The sequence below is a fragment of the Peromyscus maniculatus genome, chromosome 1 (assembly GCF_049852395.1).
Source record: "Peromyscus maniculatus bairdii isolate BWxNUB_F1_BW_parent chromosome 1, HU_Pman_BW_mat_3.1, whole genome shotgun sequence".
Classification (NCBI taxonomy): domain Eukaryota; kingdom Metazoa; phylum Chordata; class Mammalia; order Rodentia; family Cricetidae; genus Peromyscus; species Peromyscus maniculatus.
In genome coordinates this window covers 122,153,625-122,173,833 of record NC_134852.1, presented here as the reverse complement: position 1 = coordinate 122,173,833, position 20,209 = coordinate 122,153,625, and the positions used below count along the sequence as shown (strand labels likewise).

Sequence of the window (20,209 nt, the reverse complement as noted above, 5' to 3'; positions counted from 1 at the left end):
CAGGATGACATGAAGCTTTTGGTCCTCGGTGTAGTGGTGGAGACAAGCAGATCTCAGGGTCTCACTGGTCAGCCAGTCTGGCTAAAATGGTAAGTGGCAGGTTCCCTGAGAGACACTGCTCAAAAAATAAAGCGAAGAATGATGAAGAAAGAGATCTGATGTCAATCTCTGGCCTTCACATGCACACACAGCATTGAGCATAGTCATGTCCACATGCACACACACCAGTGAGCATAGTCATGTCCACATGCACACACACCAGTGAGCATAGTCATGTCCACATGCACACACATATAATACACACTTCAAAAAAAAAAAGAGCCAGCTTCCCATTCCTGTGGGGATATACTCAGCAGTGGAATGCCCAGTTTACATGGTCTTCTATTTTTTAAAATGAGTATGGATGTTTGGTCTACATGTATGTCTGTGTACCACTGTCGTGCCTGGTGCCCGAGAAGAGGGCATTGGATCCCCTGGAACTGGAGTTACAGAAGGTTGTAAGCTGCCATGTGGATGCTGGGAATCTCACTTGGGCCCTCTGAAAGAGCAGCCAGCGCTCTAACCACTGAGCCATCTCTTTGGTCCCTCACAGGGCTTTTGGTTTGGGCTTGTTGAACAGTTGCCATATTGCCTCCCACAGTGACTTTCACATCCTGACCACCATGAGCATATCTTGCCCTTCTCAAATCTCATGATTGTAGGCACTGGGAGACATGCACCTGGAACTAATTTGAAAGATTATCTGGATGTTTATGGTGTTACCTCAACACTCTGGAGGCTGAGTCAGGAGGATCGCAAGTTTGAAGCCAATCTTGGATACATAATGAAATCTTTCTCAACAATAACAGTAACAACAAAACAAAACAACACATAAAAGCCAAACCTCAACAACTCCTGGTCTCTTTTGCCCTCAATGGGGCAGCACTTCCCCAGTTCTGACTCCAAAAGTTGCCTCCGAGTATGGCAGCCTCAGTAGAGGGAGATCCAGTGCTGCTGGCCCTGCATCCTCAGCCCACACGGGGGCCTCTAGCTGATGTGTCCAAGACTGCCCATGGTCTTATACCCAGGCCCATAGCTTGAGCTCTGGAATCACAAGATCAGCTTTGGTGGCTTTCCAGGAATCTACAACTCCAGCCTCTCCATATAAGGCACACACCCCCTCTCCAGCCTTCTAAAAGAACCCCACCCCATTTCTCTGCTAGATATGTCAGACCCCAGGGGCTTTGGATTCCCAGGGAGGTTTTGTGATATCAATGATGTTTTGACTCCCATAGGCAGTGGCTTCCTGGAAGATGAGCCCAAATAGAGCCAGTGGAGGCCTCAGTTCTGTCTGTTCTTCCTTCAGAGTGGGATGCAGGGTCAGTGGAAGGGAATGGCTGGGGTGGGGTGGACAGGACAGAGGCCGTATTTAATGCCCTTGAGTAATGGCAGTGGTGCCACAGTTGGACAAGCTTGGCTGGTGTCCCACATCAGGCAGAAAGCTCCTTCTCCAGGCACCTCCTCAGCAAAGGAAGGGAAATGATCGATGGAGACCAAATCACAGATCTCACTAGACCCATAGTCACTGTCATTTTCACCTCCACACCACGTGGAAAAGGAGCAAGACCCTTAGGTGCATTTCAGAGTAGCACAGTACTGTGGAATTTGGAGCGTGAACTACTGTGGGTCAGAAGGCTGTTGTGTGGCCGTGGTTCCTGTGTCAGGAACCTGCTCTGTGGGGAAGAGCATGTACTGACAGACTGAGAAGAGCATTGAAGAAGGAAGCAGTGAGCTGGTCCAGTGGCACACACCTGTAATCCTAGTACTGGGGAGCCTAAGGCATGAGGATCAGGAGTTGGGGAGCCTGAGGCAGAAGGATCAGGAGTTAGAGGACAGCCTGGGCTACATAGCAGACAGCCCCCCATCCCCCAAAATAAGATGTGGAATAAATGTAAATTTTCTCTTTTGACTTAATTTCTCGGGGTAGGCAACAGTAGGTTACAGAGGATGTGTGACAGATCAGGAACGGTATTTATTTTGCTCTAAGGTCATGGTTGCTTTAATGTAGTGCCTTATGAGTTTCTAAGAGGTGACAGTGGCCAAGGCGCCAGACCAAACCAATGAAAAACTGTATGTGTGCAAACAGGTCCCGTGCCAAAGAAAATGGAGCATTTCATGGGGTCTGGCAGGTATAAACTGCAGAACTCGCAGGGCCTGTTGGGCTCACTTCAAGTTCTTTAAGGAATGAGGGGCTGGGAATGTGACTGAGTTGGTAGACTGCTTACCAAGCCTGCACAAAGCCCTGGGTTCAGTTCTCAGCCCTGTAAGAACCAGGTGAGGTGGTGCATGCCTGCAATCCTAGCACTCAGAAGGTATGTGTGTGTGTGTGTGTGTGTGTGTGTGTGTGTGTGTGTGTATCAGGAATTCAAGGCATCCTTGGCTGCATAGTGAATTTGAAGCCAGCCTGTGCTATTTGTGACCCTGCCCCAAAACAAAGCAAACAGAGGAAGATGTAATGGAAGCACTTGGCACAGAACTCTGTCATACCCCCCTCCGCTGCCCAATGACAGACATTACTAATATATTGCAGAGAAATTTCCCTACGAGCCCAGATAGTTCAATACTTGAGTTAAGATAACACTACAAGCAGCTGCTGACAGGGAGCTGAACTCTATTTGTAACTTACTTACTTCTCCCACTTGGGGGGCAAACATCCCACTTATAGATGAGGGAAAGAGCTGGGGGAGGGGGCTGTGAGTTTTCTTCGAATACAAAGTGATCATACCTGGAACCTCATTTCAGGTAAGTTCACGTTTTTGATAAGCCTGGAGTTTCCTGCTACAGAGGGCGGATCTAGGGGTGTCATAGCACTGAGGATTAGTGGCAAGGAAGGTGGAGTGACTGATAATGAGGGGGATGTTGAAGACTGAGTAGGGAGACTTTTGGGGAGTTCTGGCTGGTATGCACAGAAATTTGTAAGTACAAATGAGAGTATTTTCTGGAAGGTTTTGAGTCCCAGGAAGTCAGGGGGCTCTATTTGTTATGTGTCACGTCTGGGTCTGTGCTTGGAATCGAGTGAGCACCCCGTAGTGAATGAACACATGTAATAGAGAATTAGGAAGTATAAGCAGAATACACTGAAGGAGACAAGTGTATGAAGTAGTGTGTGTACATGTATGTGTGTGTGTGTGTGTGTGTGTGTGTGTTGGTAGAGGAGGGGGGCACATGTGCCTGTGTGTACATGGAGGCCAGAGACTGACATCAGGTGTCTTTTCTCTATCATTTTCCACCTCACTTTTTGAGACAGGGTCTCTCACTGAACGCGGAATTTGCTTGTTCAGCTAGACCGGCTGACCGGAGAGCCTCAGGATCCACCTGTCACTGCCTCTCCAGCTCTGGGACTATAGGTGCACACCACCACTCCTGGCTTTTATACTGGTGCTGGGGGGTCACACTCAGTCCCCCACGCTTGTGCTGCGAGCGCTTTACCCACAAAGCATCTCTCCAGCTTTGTGAATGAGTTTTTATTGACTAGAAAACTGTCCACTCCGAGTGACTGTTTTTCCAGCCTGACTCATCCCTCTGTGTTCTAAGTATCCACTGTTTGCTGAGTGGTTTCCCAGCAGGCTGTACATATTCTGGTTTCCAATCCTTGTAACACTGTGGCATCAGTATTGTTTTAGGGAGAGGACACTGGAGTTTGGTGAAGTTGAATATTGAAGGCTACAATAGAGGATTAAATGGTGAGACCAGAATAAAAAAAAACCTAAATTTTGACCATTTCAATAAAAAATATGTATTTCTGATATAAAAAGTCATGGGCACTTGCAGCTGTAATTTTGGAAGAGTTTCTCAACCCATCTGCCACCTGATTGCAATGTGTGTCATGTAGACCAAGCTTCACTGGTTGGCACCAACTCCCTCTGCGGGAAATAGAAGACAAATTCACAAAGGACAACCAGAGACAGGATGCACAGTGACCAAGAGCTCGCCAGGGACAGCAAAGTCCTGTGGATCAGAGGAGAAGACAAACTGTGGTCTCTCACATCTCTCTCTTGTTCTTTGTGTATGTGTATGTATTCCTGTGTGTGCACACACATGCCTACATGTGTAGACATGCATGTAGAGGCCAGAGTCAATACTGGGTGTTTTCCTCAGTCACTGCCTATTTATTTATTTATTTATTTATTTATTTATTTATTTATTTATTTATTTATTTAGAGACAGGTTTGTCACTGAACTGGGAGCCCACAGATTGGCCAGTGAAGCCCAGGAATCTTTCGGTCTCTGGCCCTAACAGCTCGAGGATCCAAACTCAGGTCCATGTACCTGTAGAACAAGTACTTCCCTGACTCGGCCACTGTTTGTCTTTCTTTTCCTCTTGCTGCAGAGGGACAGTTTCAGCCACCGAGGCAGGGCACTTTAAGAGAGTGGTGTACAGGGTCAGGAGACACTGGCCACTGACCACATTGCGACCATGGAATGTGGAAAGGACTGTCACAGGAGATTAGCCTGGATTTTCCAATTCCATCAGTTAGGAGCTCTAAGAAGAGGAGTCGGGTTCATGAGGCAGAGAGAATCCTGCTCAGAACGGAGGGACATTCAAGTCCAAAGGCAGAGGCAAACTAGTGCCCCACACCGGGGATCCCTGGGGCTAAGATGGGTAGAGACCCTGTCCTTCCCCAGCCTGGGAGCAGAAGGATGTAGGCTCAGGTCCTCTCCCAGCAGCCTTCCCTTCTTCTCTTGTTTCCAGGGACCCTGTCTCTGGAGACCTCCTTCCCCAGGGAGGACACAAATCTTGTAGAAGGGCCAAGCCCAAGGCCACAGTCAGTTCAGCGCCTTCTGTGTAGGACAGTCTCTCTGCCTCCTATACCTTGCTGGGGTTTAGAACGTAACAGCAAAGAGAACTCATTTTCCTGGGCACCTACTATGTGTCAGGCTGTTTTCCCTCACTCCAGCCAACCACCCAAGTGGTAAAGGAAATCAAGCATTTGGGGCTTGGGCAGGCCCTTGGTATACCTGGGCTGCCTGCACGAGGCTTTCCCCTTGGAGGCAAGTGCCCATGTTCTGTACCATCCCTGAGCGTGTGTGCACATATACACACCGAGGGTGAAGCCGAGACTCAGCCGCTTCTGAGCAAAATGAAGTCAAGCATGTTTTTCCACCACAGAGGCATATTAAAACTTTTTCCAGGCTCATTAACATGCATGGCTTAAGTTGAAAAGTCTAGAAATTCCAGAAGCCCCCTTTGCACCCTGCTGTGGAAGAATTTTGTGGGCAGAGGCAGAGAGAGGAAAAATAATTGTGGAGAGGACAGCTGGATGGGCCTTGAAGCTCTCAAGAGGCCTGAGGTGGGTTTCTTCTGTACAGAGCTAAGCAACTTCGTTTTTGTTCTGAGTAGCTTTGAATTTTATTCATCTTTTCCTGCTTTTCTTTTCGAGGGAGCTGCGGAAATTCTTTGTGGTGTGTTTTTTAAACATTTACTTCTTTTTCTATGCATGTGTATATGTGGTGGTGCATGCCAGAGTGTGTGTGTAATCAGAGGACAATTTACAGAAGTTTGTTCCCTCTGTCCATCATGTGGGTCCTGGGGATTGAACTCGGGTCAGCAGGCTTGGCAGCAAGCACCTTTAACCTGTAGAGCCATTCCCCCATGATATGTTTTTAAAGGATGATGACAGAGAAATGGAGGTTCTTAATCATGGGTACCCGCCAGCATCACCCTCCTAACCTACTCAGAAAAAGAACGTTTCTCTGTTTCCACCCACTTTTTACTTAAGTGTCTTTTGTTCGTTTGTTTCTAAGACAGGGTTTCTCACTGAACCTGAAGCTTACCAGTTCTGCTTGGCTGGTTGGATCCAGGGATCTGTCTGACTCAGCCTCTCCAGCACTGACATTACAGGCATGCCCCACCACGCCCAGTTTTATATGTGGATGCTGGAGATCAAACTTGGGTTCTCGTGTTGGCACATGGCAAGCGCTTTCCCCACTGAGCCATCTCCCCAGCCTCTCTAACTTTTGAATGATTTCTCCAATCTTGACTGACTTAAATGGAGACCACCAGTCACGTATAATCAGGTACCAATGCCATCACACGTACCTTGTCCTTTCTCAGTGCTATTACGTGAAACTCCCTTTTCATAGGCTGGCCTTGAACTAGTTATGAAGCAAGGATAATCTTTAAAACTCCCAATCCTCTGACCTCCCCCTCTCCAGGGCTTGTTATCACTTTCAAACAGCACTTGTGCTCAACCCTACTTCAAAAGGAAGAGCTGCCACTGGACTTCACTATCCGGGATACAAATAAGCCATAGAACACTGCAACTCCGTGAATTCTAGTTAGGTGGGGTCATTTTTGCTTCTAATCTCATCTGCTCCCTTATCAATCTACCTGCAGTGTTCTGAGAAGGGTCCCCAGGGTCCAGCCAGCTGTCAGAGAGCCCACATCACAAAAAAGGTCAAGACTTCTGTTTTTATGTTTTGGGTTTTTTTGAGATAGGCTATGTAGCCAAGGATAGCCTCAAAATTATGGTATCCTCCTGTCTTGGCCCCCAAAGAGCTGATATCATAGACATTAAGAACTTTATTGGACCGGGCAGTGGTGGCTCACGCCTTTAATCCCAGCACTTGGGAGGCAGAGGCAGGTGGATCTCTGTGAGTTCAAGGCCATCCTGGTCTACAGAGTGAGTTCTTTGTATTGTTTTGTTTGAGTTTCACTCTGCCTCTTTTGGCATGGAACTCTCAGTGGTCCTCCTGCCTCAGTGACCAGCCCCTCCAGTACTGGGATTACAGACATGTGTCACCACACCTGTGTTCTTTGTTCTTTGAGGGTAACTGCAGATCAGGTAGGTGAAGGATTCTAGATGTGTGAGCTGAAGTCTAGATCCTGGGGAGGTCAGAAAATCAGGTAGGACAGCGGGTTGGGAACTGACCTTGTGACCTGTGTCAAGAGCAGAGTTTGGATCCCAGGCCACGGTAGGTGGGGAAGGTAGATGGTGGCCTCAGGATGGAACTTTGCAGGGGCTCTGCCTTCATGAACGTTGCTAGAGCCCAGATTCCCTGAGCTGGGTAGACCCAGAGCCTGGACATCCCTAGTCCTTTTGTTAAGTAACCGCGGACCTTACATGCAACCAGAAAGCCAGGTCTTTAATTTGCAGAGGTGAGGAGCACCTCTTTCAAGTGACAGGAATGTGAAGGTTCCATCTGGTGTTCCTCATAAGGATGCAAGGCTGTCCCTCTGCAGGTAGCTGGGTGAGCTGGGATTAAAGGCACAGGAGGTCAAATGGTTGACCCACACTTTGTGGGTTTTAGGACTTGGAGTCATTAGTGTAGACGATCCTCAGCTCTAGAATCACAGTTCTCCCCTTCCTGGTCACTGAGGGGAGTGCTGTTTTTTTTTTTGTTTTTGTTTTTTTTTTGTTTTGTTTTTTTTTTTTTTTTTTTTCCACTTCAGTCTCCCTTGTCACATCAATTTCTTACACAACATTGCAGATGCAGGCTGTTATTGAGGCCGGGAAGGCGGCTGTCTTCTCCAATTATGTGCTGATTGAATTAGCCCAACGCTAAGCCTTCTCTAGGGCCCTCAGCCCTCGACTTTCAGAACAATTATGATCAGGGATATGCACAATTAGGTTTGTGTTTTTTGAGGATGACTCAGCTCCAGGAGGGAGTTGTGGGTAAGGGGGTGGCTGGTGGCTGGAGGTCAGTTGAGGGGAGGTGCCAGAGTCTTCACCCTGTGTTCTATCCCAGCACTATATAAACTAAGCATGGTGACATTGGGAGGTATCCACCAGAGACGACCACTCGGACACAGGTTCAAGACAGTAGAAAGTCTTTACCAGCTGGCCAGCTACTATACTGGGTGGTCAGCTGTCTGGCGATGGCACTGGGTGTTCCGGACCAGAGCTCAGTCCCGAGCATTTCTCAGGGTTAGCTTTTAAGGACAAAAAGCACATCCTGGCTTGACATACCTCAGTTAACAAGAACAGTTAGCCAGAAGCAGAACTACAGAAGCCAAAAAGCAAGGTTAGTGTGTTTAGAGACTTACTCAGAACTGTGGACTTGGATGGATTAGGTCTTTGTGCTTCTTTGGGTGGGTGGTGCTGCCTGTCTGCCGGCTTCTCAGGCCTGAATGGTACGTCTATCATAGTGTCAGTTGTGCTAAGGTCTGAGGGCCCATTCATGTCTGGAGACCTCTAACAGTGGTGCAGTTCTGTAACTCCAGCCTTTAGGATGTGGAGGCAGGAGGATCAGAAGTTCAAGGTCGTTCTTGGCTAACTAGTGAGTCTGAGGCCAGCTTAGGATACCTGAGTCCCTGCCTCAGAAGAATCCCTCTGCTACATGTGTGGAAACCCGCTTTTATGCCTGAGTCTGAGAACCCCAGTCAGAGCCCTTCCCCCAACCCCATCCCTGGAAGGAACTGGCCCCAAAAGAGCCCCTTTGGGAGGGTCAGGTGAGCAGAAGCCTGTCCTTCCTGTTTCTCTCTGGTACTCAACACCTTCCCTGCGGACCCAGGTCTGGATTTAGTTACTGGGAACCCGGCAAGAAGTTGGCTCTCGGTGGTCTCTGGACCTACCTGATCACATGGTCTGAGCTTCGCTGGGTGTTGCAGGCTGGAATTCATAGCACTGAATCCCAGGCCTGCCCTGAGCAGAGGCAGAAGCTTGGGAGAGGGCCTGAGAAGGCCTGGCCCAGCTCACCTCTGCTCCACTGGTGTAAGGGAGGATGAGGGGGCTTGCTGTGGGTGGGGGCGCATGGCTGCAGCGGTGGGGGGGGGCGGTGGGGGGGCGGTGGGGGGGGAGTGCTGACATGAGAGGCCAGGGGTGTGAGGGGTTCTCCTTGGAGTCATTTGTCCCTTTGTCCCAGGGTATCAGTTGGTTGTCACCGTAAAAATTCACTTCTAAAGAAAGAAGTGTGTTTCGGCTCCTGGTGAGTTGTTTTGGGGGACTGTGAAGAAACGCAAGGAACACATATATGATAGCACAGGGCTGCTCACATCAAGGCCAGAGGAAAACAGGAAGGGAGGAGAGGAGGGAGATGGAGGGAAGGAGGGAGGGAGGGAGGAGGAAGAAAGGGAAAGGGGCCAGCAGTCAGTTGACTAGATTGAGGACCAGAAAGAAGCTCCATTTAGAGCAAATCTTGGCCCGGTTCTCCGGAGGAAGTGCTGAACTGGAGAACTCAGGCTCAAAGAATGTACTGGGAAGCCCTGGGGGCATGGGGCGTGGGGCATCATGGCCAGGCAGTGGGACCAGGTCCTGACGCGGGTTGTCAGCTGTTCTGTAGGACATGCCCTCCCCACCTAAGGATCTGTGGCTGATGGAAAGGAGGCTGTGAGAGAAGTCCAGGCATAGGCTGAGGTGTACTCCTTACCTCAGGGTGCCCAAGCCAAGTCAAGTTGGTGGGTGAGTCTCACTGGGGTGGGGATAGATTGTCACTCTCCTCCTCCTTGGGTTGTAAAATGTAGGGGATGGAGAATTGGCAGGCCACCCACCCAGACTTTTGCAGATGCTAGCACTTCAGGATAATAAGGGCTGGCATCGGCCCCCAACTCCTGCCCAGATTTTTCCACAGGGCTGTCTCTACAGCAGGGGCCAGGCCAGAGCCCTGGGTGAGGTTGCCCCAAAGCCGTGAGCTGACGGACAGCTTGCAGCCCCACCTCTGGGAAAGGCTACAGGCACCTCACTGTGTTGGAGACAGATGTGCAGGTTTTTGTTATAGGCTCCTGCAACTGGCTTCATTCTGAGGCCAAAAAAGGATTCTTAGCAGTGGGGGCCACTGCTGACCTGGAGGCCTCTGCATACCACGTAGCACATACACATGCTTATACACACACACACACACACACACACACACACACACACACACACACACACACCCCTTAGAATTTGCTGATGTGGAAATCAGCTGAAGAACGGAGGCCACCACCATTCTCCTGGGCACCTCAAACCAAGGCCAGCCTAGAACACTCATTGCCTCACTCGGCCACTTCCTGCCCCCTGCCTCCCCCCCATCTGCCCTCGTTTCCAAAGTCCTAGTACAGCCCTGCCACTTACCTGTGACCTTGACAAGAGACTGAGGCTCTCACTGCCTCAGTTTCCTTGTATGTAAGGAAGGGCTTCTCTGCTTGGTGTGGGAGAGAAGGTGGTGTGAGGGTGGTGAGTGGGAGGTGACTGCCTGACAGCTGGTGTGAGGGTAGTGAGTGGGAGGTGACCGTGGGGCACCGTTTCTTCCCTCTGTTGCCTGCTGGTTGTCTTTGCTCAGCCGACCAGTCTTGGGCCCTTTCTGCATCTCTGTGGTCTTCTCTGGTGTCCTTGTCTGCTAACAGAGGGCCCTGGGATGAAGCCCGGAGGTGAGCGGTGGTGATAGGCAGAGTCCTGGTGTAAGCTGCACACTGTCAGTCATTCAAGAGAAAAAGTACTCACTTACTAGAATGCGGTCCACCAGCCCAAAGTGAGGTGAGGCAGGTTGCTGGAGTCTTCCTGACACTTCAGGGGTGCTCCTGGCCTTGTGGGCTCTGGAGATGAGGGCAGAGGTGAGAGGCCATGGAGTCTTCCTGACACTTCAGGGGTGTTCCTGGCCTTGTGGGCTCTGGAGATGAGGGCAGAGGTGAGAGGCCACGGTCTGTTAGTATAGGCTGATAATCACAAGGATGTTAGCTTAGACACGGAGGTGGACCATCAGTGACTGCTAAAGGGAGCTGAAGACAGTCAGAGATAATTAGCTTTAGGGATACAACATACCAACACCTACAACCTGGAGGTTCTCAGCAGTCAACTTTGTAGATCTTTAACACAGGTGAGGCTTGTCCCAGGGAGTCCAGCACAGCCTCATTTGAATTAGTTGAGCTGCAAGGACCTTCTCTCTAGGACATGTTCTGAAGTAATCGGTGGCTAAGTTATTGTGGGGGCAGAGTGTGTGGGTGGTCATGGCACGGGTGTGTCGGTCAGAGGACAACTTTGTGGAGTTCGTTTTTCTCCTTCACCTTTGCACAGAGCCTGAGGATAGAGCTTTAGGTCACCAGCCTTGTGGGGTGAGCACTTTGACGGGCTGAACCATCTTGCCAACCTCAAATGGGGCATTTTGAAACTATTAAGAGCAGCGGACAGAGTGATCCCCTGAGAGTCTGAGGGACTTGTGTTCAAATCTTTGCCTCCCACCAGAGGCTCTGAGGCTCACTTTTCCTCTCTGCAAAATGGAGCCCAAACTGTGTGCGTCTGCCCCTGGCTCCAAACGGCTGCCGTGGAAGCTGCAAGAAACCATTGCTGCCCTCCTACTCCCAGGCTTTGACCTTTGCTTCCTAGGACCTCTTTGCTGATAAACTGGGAGCTTATAGAGATGCCGAGTGATTCCTGTGCCACTTTCCACTCTTCCAGGGTTTCATCAAGGCACTGGGACAGTTTCCAGGTGATCCTGGCCCAGACCACACTGTTTTCAGTTCCAATGTCGAGCCTGGTTTCCTAAATATAGCTCCCGATAGCAAAGAAGGCCTCCTTGGAATGGATGCAGCCCATGACCAGCTTCTGGGATGTCTGTCAGGCTGAGGGAGGAGCAGGACAGACAGACAAGGCATGGCTCCAGCTGCACAGAAGCCCGGAAGCCTCATGCTGCCCCTGTCATCCAGGCACCCAGAGCCTCTGGTGTTGGTTTTCTGTCTCAGCCCTGGGGCAGGCAGATGCTGCTGGGCTCAGTGTGGCTGAAGGGAGGCCCACGCTGAGATGTACACAGAACGGAGGAGACACTTATGGCAAGCTGGGTGACCCTGGGCCGACCTTTCAAGGCCTTAAAACTGAGATGGGAATGTTGGTACCAAAAAAGAAAACAAACAAATAACAACAAAACAGCTATCACCTCAAAGAGAGTAAAAGTTTATTTGGGAGCCACATATGAGTGACCATGGCCCCAGGATCATGGATTCAGATTGCTATAAATTCTGTGTTCTAATGTGGTAACGGTTTCATGAAGGTTATTTTTTTTCCAGTAGCAGAAAACAAAAAAAACAAAACAAAACAAAACAGTCATAAATCAAATTTAAAAATACATTGGGAGGTCCAGCAGATAGGTGAGTTACAGCAGATTGGGGAACTATCTGCTGTAGGCCTCGGTTATTATCTGATGACAGTCTTAGCTTGTGGGTTAATAGAGGTTAAGGGTCATTTAGTATATTACAAAAAGATTTGCCTAAAATCCATAGGGAGGGTCAAATACAGTAGTGGGAATGAACAGATAGCTACAGGACCCAAAATAGCCCAGAACAATTTGGCTCTGTACCCTTAACATTCTGACTCCCCACAATCACTTAGGGTCTAGTCAGAGAATCTACCCAGAAGAACCTCCATCACCAGTATGGTTGTTTCGTTTTTGTTTTCTTTTTTTTCCTCTGAGAACTTCAGCTCACAGGAGTCTTAACCATGTTGAGGGTATTAGAGGTAGCCTGTGCTATGCTGTGAGCACTTAGGGCCTTGCTTGCTCTGCCAGAGCCCTGTGTGGTGTCGAGATGGCTCTGGAGCCACCCCCTACCCCCACAGCCTGCAGGGTAGGTGCACAGCTTCTTATCTCATCCTCCTGCTGGGCAGCATGATAGGCCCAGGGCTCCTCACTCTGACCTTGGTCTTCCGCCTCTGTTTTGAGTGGCAGTCTGCCTTCAGGTCTAGAGTCTAAGAGACAGGAGGCCCGTGAGGTCAGCAGCCCCTGGAAATCAAAGCACTGCCCCGAGAGTCACAGCCAGCCATAGACCCGGAAGCAGCTGAGCCACCCGGCCCTTCTAGCACCCTGACCTCTCACCCTGCTCAGCACCTCTGGTGGCCTGGGCGCAGCTGGGTACGCAGGACCCTGTGGAGTGGGCTCAGGTGTAGCCCAGGAAAGAGAAGCAGGATTTCTCAGCCATTCCAGCCCTTCCTTCTCTGTTCACTCAGGTTAGAGGACCTGGCCTCTTCCTTATACGAGACCTGCACCTGCTGCGGAGGGAACCTCTGCTTGGCCTTCCTTCTTTTTCTTTGTTCCCTCCGCTGGTTGAATTATGAATTTATAAGGAAGGGCAGAGACCTCCTCACAGTCATCTCTGTCCTCGGTGCCTGATGGTCCTCCTTCCTTCCCAAATGTCACCCTCCCACTCCGTTCTCTTGGAAGAAATATCAGGAGCATCCCAGGAGCCTGTGTTTGGGAGGATGTAACGAGGTGCCAGGAAGGCAACCTATCTTAAATAGCATTTGTACTGAACATACATACACTCCCCTTTGTTATTGTCCCCTAGACAGCACAACATAAGCATGATTCCACAGTGTACACGTTGCATTGGGCATTACATCCAGAGATGATAAAGCATGTAAGTAGGATTGTGTGGGTTAGATGCAAATTCTGTGTCCTTTTATGTAAGGGACTTGAGCATCTGTGAAGTCTATACTTGTGAGGGTGTGTGTGGGGGGGGGCAGGGAACATGCCGGATGCAATCCCCTAGGGATACAGTGTCAACTCACATCCTCATAGACCTCTCTTGCCACTTTAGGGTCCTGGGTCCAGCAGATGCAGGTTCAGCCCCTTGACTTAAGGTAGTCTGTTTTCTTCCTGGTAGAAGTCAGAATGGTGGCCCCTCTGATATTTCTGGTGTGCTGAGCCAAACATGTCAGGGGAACAAAGGTGCGGACCTGCTGCTCTGGGTGAGACCTGTCAGCTCCCTCCAGAGCCCAGCACACTGGTGGGTGAGGGGAAGGGACCTGCAGCTTCTGAGCTAGATGAACGGGATCCCTGGGCCATGTGCAGGAGAGTGAGGTTAGGTCGTTTTCAGGGTGTCAGGTGGTGGGATCTCCTTTGGCGTTTTGTTGAGGAATTGCGGTAGATGATTTTCTGGTGTGAGCCCCTGGTGAGCCCAGAGCTTGTTTGGTGTGTGAGAGCGACATGTCTGTGTCAAACAGGTATCCTGACTCAGGCCTCTCCTCTGTCACCCTTCAGAAAGGACTGGGGGATGATGTTGTAGTGACTCTGTGTTCCTGGCCAGGGAGCCTTGATTGGTGAGCAGAGCACCGTGCAAGCTCCCCCTGGTGGGGCCTTAGCTTAGTGCCAGGCCTGTAGCTCCCCTGAACCAAACACCTATCTCCTCAGACCTGAAGGGTTCGCCAGGACACATTCAGACCTGGGTCAAGGACAACAGCTACTTCTCAGGAATAGCGTTCAATAATAGTTAAGAGAGCCAGGGCCCGTCTTCTGAGACCCAGCTTGCACATGTTCAGGGCCGCAGGCCCCCAGATACCCTCTGTACCCACTGGTACAGCTGCCTCAACTCACAGAGTAGAGCTGAGGCCCATCCCAGGCACTGCGCACGCCTGACCCCCCAGGCCTTGGCATATAAGGCTCCACACTGGGTCTCAGGATGGAGGATGCCCTGAGATGGGGTGAGGCAGGTCCCAGTCTTTACAGAGGTTTTTCTAGAATGTTTGCCAGGGCTCAAGAGCTCCCCGCCTCTGATTACTGTATTTGGGGCTCTGAACCCCTCCACTCAAGGGCTGTGGTAGAAACAATCCCTCTACCCTGCCTTAGCAGCGTCTCCTGCAGGATGCCATGACCACTCTGTGCCACCATTTCCCAACACAGAAGAAGTAACCTCCAGCTGCCACGTGCTGGGAAGGTTCTGTCCCAGGGAAGGGGGTGATGAATGATGTCCTTGCCTTTTCTTCCTCAGTCCCCCTTTTCTATGGCTGAGATTCACTGTGGGTCTGACTCTCAGATGGACAGATGTTCCTAGCTAAGTGGAGCTGGCAGCCCTAAAGCCCCTGGGCTGGGGGGGGGGGTTCCAGCCATCTGACTCCCACTTTTAAGCTTGTCTTGCTTCTTGACTGTTCCTTAGAAGCCAGGAGCCCTCTGTGGGCAGGCCTGTGGCCTTAGGGCCAGTGCCAAGGGAGGTGGTCTCTGGTATCTTCCTAGGCAGTAAGGACTGTGTTGGGCCTGGCCTCCAGCTCTTCCTGCACAGTCACACAGAGCCTGGAACTCATTAGCACCTTTTATTAAAACCATCTGTTCTGTGTATGAGCAACTTTGAGTCCCCATGCTCCCTGCCCTGGGTGTGGGGGACGCTGAACACAGATGGTGATTGTGTGATGGATGTGGGAGGCTCAAGACTCCTGGGGTCTTGAGAAGATAGACCCCACGTGGACTGCGGGTGAGGCATAGGTGACAAGCACCAGCTGGGCCAGGCTTGGGTGTGGCTGGAGCCAGCAGACACTTCTGGTCTTGTGCTTCACCCAAGACAGGGATGAACCTGGAGTCTGCCCTTCCAGGGCACTGCAGATCTACACCTCTGCATTTTACTGACAACATTCCCTGCCCCCTCCCAGGAATGTATCATTGATGAGGACTGTGGGCCCACCAGGTACTGCCAGTTCTCCAGCTTCAAGTACACCTGCCAGCCATGCCGGGATCAGCAGATGGTAAGGACACCAGTAGTCTCCATTGCTGTGCCAGGAGGGGACGAGTCTAAGTCCCAGGGGTTCTCAGCGTGGTTGCTTGCAAGAGCCTTTTAGTGATGGGGAGGAGTCCCAGAGGGGCTGATTTCTGGAGGAATCAGGATGTCTAGCAGACCTGCAGCCACTCCACCCCATGATCTCTGGTCACATTGTGTGGCTCGTGGGTAGCCAAGATGGGGTGGGAGGAGAGAATGGGAGGCCCTGTACTGGTCCCTTCCTCTGGGGTAGTGAACAGCCGCAGACACAGTGCACACATGTAGTTCCCAGACAAGGAGAAGGGCTACCCCTTTCCTCCTGGGCTATTCCCTAAGTCCCTGGGCTTCCAGTCTGCTTAATAAATGTGCAGAGGGAGGAGCCCGGGAGCAGGCTGGAGGACTCTCCCCAGTGCTGGTTGTGAGAGAAACATGAGCCCAAGCAAAGGAAACCCTCTGTTCCACCCAGCAGGCCTTTTGGACAAAGCCATGGACTCATGAACTCTTGACATTTTTCCTTATTTTGACAGAAAAAAAAAAAAAAAGCACAGTAAGTTTAGAAGATAAAGGGTTCCTGTGACCTTGCTCAGCTCCATCATGGTGAGGCTGTTGCTGCTGTCCTCCCAGGCCTCTCACATCACAGGGCACAGTCCTGGAGACCCTCTGTTGCCCTTTAATTACCATTCCCTGTGGGTCTCTGGGTCCCTGCCCCCCCCCATGCTTCCCCAGACTGTCTTCCCGGCTCTGATTGACTTAGTGGTTTGTTAGAATGCTGCTGCCTCCACCTGTGGCCTGAGCTTCCTTTCTACTGGGCCTAGTTAAGAGGGTGAAAGATAAACTGGGCAGTGGTGGTGTGTGCCTTTAATCCCAGCATTTGGGAGACAGAGATAGGCGGATCTCTGAGTTCGAGGCCAGCCTGGTCTACAGTGTGAGTTCCAGGACAGCCAGGGCTACCCAGAGAGACCTTGTCTCAAAAAACAAACAATAAAAAGAACAAACAAACAAACAAAAGAGTGAAAGATAGTTATGGGACAGAGGCACCAAAGATACACAGGTTCTGTTTGTAAAATCTTTGACCTGGGCAGAACAGACTTAGACATTCTCCTTGTCGGGTGCCATTTTCCTCATGTTTTGACCCTTCTTGCGCCAATAGCCACATTTTCAAGCTGCCTCCTTCAATTTCCACCAATGTGAGCCATCTTGGATTGGGCCGAGCAGGCTGGAGCACCGTGCCAGGTGCCCAGGCTTCTAGGCTGGTGAGCCTCTGGGCCTTGTGTTTTTCTCATTCCTCTGCAGCTGTGTACCCGGGACAGTGAGTGCTGTGGAGACCAGCTGTGTGTCTGGGGTTCCTGCACCAGAAAGGCCACCAAAGGTAGCAATGGGACCATCTGTGACAACCAGAGGGATTGCCAGCCTGGCCTGTGCTGTGCCTTCCAAAGAGGTGTGTGGGCTCCCTGATGGCTGCTGGGGAAATCTGTCCCAATCTCTCAGGAGGGTCTGCTGGGCCCCCAAATGCCCTTTTCCTGGTCTTGTCTCCCTGCAGCAGGGTCTTTAAGGCTTTCACTGTGTTCCAGCCCCACACAGCCTCTTCCTAGAGTAGGGAGATAAGTGCCTGCTTTGGTTTTCCCCAGTTATTGACTATGCAAATTAAGTTCTTTTAGGATGCATGAGTACAGGGCAGGAGGAGCATCCCTAGATGGGTGGGATTCCAGAAGCCCCTGCCGCATCCCACAAAGGCGCATTGGCCCGGGGGTTCTTTGTGTGGATTCTCTTTTGAGTTCCTAGCAACTCTCCCCAAAGGCTTGTGCAGGCTCGCTCATTTGCCAGGAGTATCTGAAAACTGTCAGCTGCCTCCCCAGGTCCCTTTCCCAACCCCACTGCTCCTCCCTGTCCCTGCCACTTCGATCATTTGCTTGGAGGACAACATTCTAGAGGTTGCTTAGCTTCTGTCATGTCCCACCTCGAAGGCCTTGTCCACCCAGATCCTCTGTCCTCTTTATCACTGCCCCCTGGGCTCTTCCCACTACACTGCCCCAGGCCCTTACTGCCCCTGCTTCAGGGCCTTGGTTCCATTCTTCATTTCCCTTGGTGGTTTGCCCCCACCCCCAAACCCAGCTCCTCTCTTCAGGCAGACCCCTGTCACGGCTCCAGTTCTCAGTACTTGGTTCATCCGAGTATGGGCTACTATTCCTATTCTTCTGGTCTAACCTCACATGGGGCTGAGGGGGGAGAGCAAGCGGGCACCTGTTTCTGTGCCTGTCTTCACGGTGACTCTCGGCCGGCTCCAGGCCTGCTGTTCCCTGTGTGCACATTCCTGCCTGTGGAAGGGGAACTCTGCCATGACCCTGCCAGCCAGCTGCTGGACCTCATCACCTGGGAGCTAGAGCCTGAAGGTGCCTTGGACCGATGCCCCTGTGCCAGTGGACTCCTCTGCCAGCCTCACAGGTGAGGTCCCTTCTGCTGACTGTCCTGGGGGCTGAGAGGAGGCAAATGTCATCCAGAGGGACTGAGAAGCAAGTTGGGCTAATGAGGAGATAGATGTGGATTCAGTATAGGGTAGGTGTGACTGGAGGTGTCCCCAGGTCACTAGGATGGAGGAGGGGTCCAGTCAGCATCAGATGCGTAGACTGGGGCTCTGTTAGATGGTGACTGAAGTTTCCCAAGTAGGTGCCCTAGGGGGAGGGTGTGGAGGGAAGGAGCCCAGACCACACGGTCACAGTGGGAGAAGATGCTGACAGGAAAGAGGGGTGAACCACCAATGTGGACAGTGCCTGTAGTGTTAGAGGCTCAGGAAACTGAAGCTTCAGGCCTAACAGGGCTGTTTCCTACATCCTTCTGTCCTTCCCACACCCTCTACTCAGCCTTCTGTTCTACCAGAATCCAGGGTCACAGGGAAGACGGACAGAACTCCACCCCCCCCCTCTCCTACAGAGGCCCAGGGTTACAATGTGTGCAGCAGATGTGGGGTTACATTGTGCTTCCTTCTTGGAACCCAAACGGGCAGAGGGTTGAGGGGACTCGGTGTGGCAGTGAACTTCCCAAACTCCATCACGAGGGTCTGCACCTAGGCAGACAAGCCAATAGTTAGTCCCAGAAGAGCAGGCCTGTGACTCCCCCTTGAGGACATTCTCCGGGCTGACTCTTCAGGAAGATGTTAACAGGAAGCACCTTGACAGGAAGTAGTGAGTTAGTGACGCCAGGAGGCCCACAGAGAGTACAGCCCAAGGCTTTCCCTGCAGCTGACATGCTCCAAGCCTAGCTTTGCTCTCTAGGATAACAGAGAGAACGTTGACCAAATCTCAACCCTCTTCCCCAGCCACAGTCTGGTGTACGTGTGCAAGCCAGCCTTCGCTGAGAGCCATGACCAAAATGAGGAGAGTCTGCTGCCCAGGGGGGCCCCGGATGAGTATGAAGATGGCTTCCTAGGGGAGGTGCGCCACGAGCTGGAGGACCTGGAGCGGAGCCTGGCCCAGGAAATGGCCTTTGGGGAGCCTGGCCCTGCGGAGTCATTGGGTGAAGAGGAGATTTAGACCCCGGCCGAGCTGAGCTGCTGGTAGATGTGCGATAGAAATGGCTAATTTATTTCCCCAGGAGTGTCCCCTAGGTGTGGGGCTGGCCAGGCCTTCTCCACAGCTCCTTCCCAGTAGCTTTTCCTCTGGCTTGACGAGGTGCAGTGTAAGTACGTTTGTTCCAGCTGCCCTGCTGCTCTGGGGCTGGGAAAGACTGACAGGGTGGGTGAGGGTAGCCGTGAGCCACCCCGCACCATTGCCAGACACTCGGCTTTGTTCTTCAGGGACTGGACTCTGAAGGGAGAAGGTGGAAAGAGGTGAAGTCTGTCCATGATGGCTTTGGGGGACACACGGAGGAGGGTGTCTGCAACCCTGCAAACATGGACCTGGCAAAATGTAGCCATTGCCTTTGTCCCGTGGTCCTTCCGCGGCCCGAGGCAGTGGCCGCACAGGAGCTGTGTTGCTCTTGTGGCCTCCCACACGTTCATCCCTCCACCCTTTCAGTTCCTCCTACCTCACTGTCAGCAAAGCCCTTTACATCCACACTCACTCCACTCACCACCGCCGCCGGGGAGCGGGTCTGAGTGGGTTTCTCTCCAAGCCTCGTGTTCTTTCACTCACCCCCACACCAGCCTCGGTACCACCAACAGTACTTCCAAAAGGAGGGCAGTGAAATCCTTTTATTTTAATTTTTTTACACATTTGAGGCATGCTTGGAACTAAGGTCAGGCCAGTTTGCACGTCTGTCCCTCTGAGGTTAGAAGCGGCAGTGTGGAGGCCAGTGGTATGGACATTGTCCTCTGCCATCTGCTTTAATAACTCTGAAAGTCAATAATTGGAGGGCAGTTTGTGGTAATTAATTCATAGGAAGGACACTGGGTAATTGTAGGGCCAGGGTTATAAATGAAATTTGCAAAGTCGCTTAGCAACAACGGAAGGCCTTTCTCAATCACACAGAAATCCAAACCAAGCCAGGCTGTGTGAAGTATGACTGTGATGTCCAGACAGAAGGCTGGGCTGGGCGTCAGGTCTCAGATGATGGTTTCAGGTGCCAGGGGCTGTTTCCATCCTGTATTCATCCAGAGTTATTAAATTTTAAAGTTGCACACAAATTGTATAAGCATGCTTCCTTCTGAGTTTTCAATTATGCATAAACACATGTGTTGCACTCAAAGATCATGCATAAATCACTTTGGCTACTCTTTGATAATTCTTGGACTTTTCTTTTTCTCTGACTTTCAATAAATATAAACCACCTTTGCCCAGAACAATAAAATAAAACAATCTGTAGTATAAA

The 20,209-nt window shown here is 51.2% G+C and overlaps 1 protein-coding gene across 2 annotated transcripts in view; it reads left to right on the top strand.

Moving 5' to 3' along the window:
* The window catches only part of Dkk3 (dickkopf Wnt signaling pathway inhibitor 3), a 40,654-nt gene extending 20,445 nt beyond the window's left edge, over window positions 1-20,209 (top strand). Inside the window, exons 5-8 of one of the 2 annotated variants that reach the window (XM_015997312.3) lie at window positions 15,303-15,395; window positions 16,700-16,844; window positions 17,692-17,848; window positions 18,720-20,209. In XM_015997312.3, the coding sequence (XP_015852798.1) occupies window positions 15,303-15,395; window positions 16,700-16,844; window positions 17,692-17,848; window positions 18,720-18,933 (609 nt within the window). In that variant the 3' untranslated portion in view covers window positions 18,934-20,209. The remainder of the gene's footprint in view (window positions 1-15,302; window positions 15,396-16,699; window positions 16,845-17,691; window positions 17,849-18,719) is intronic. The other variant, XM_006978596.4, reaches the window with a different exon arrangement.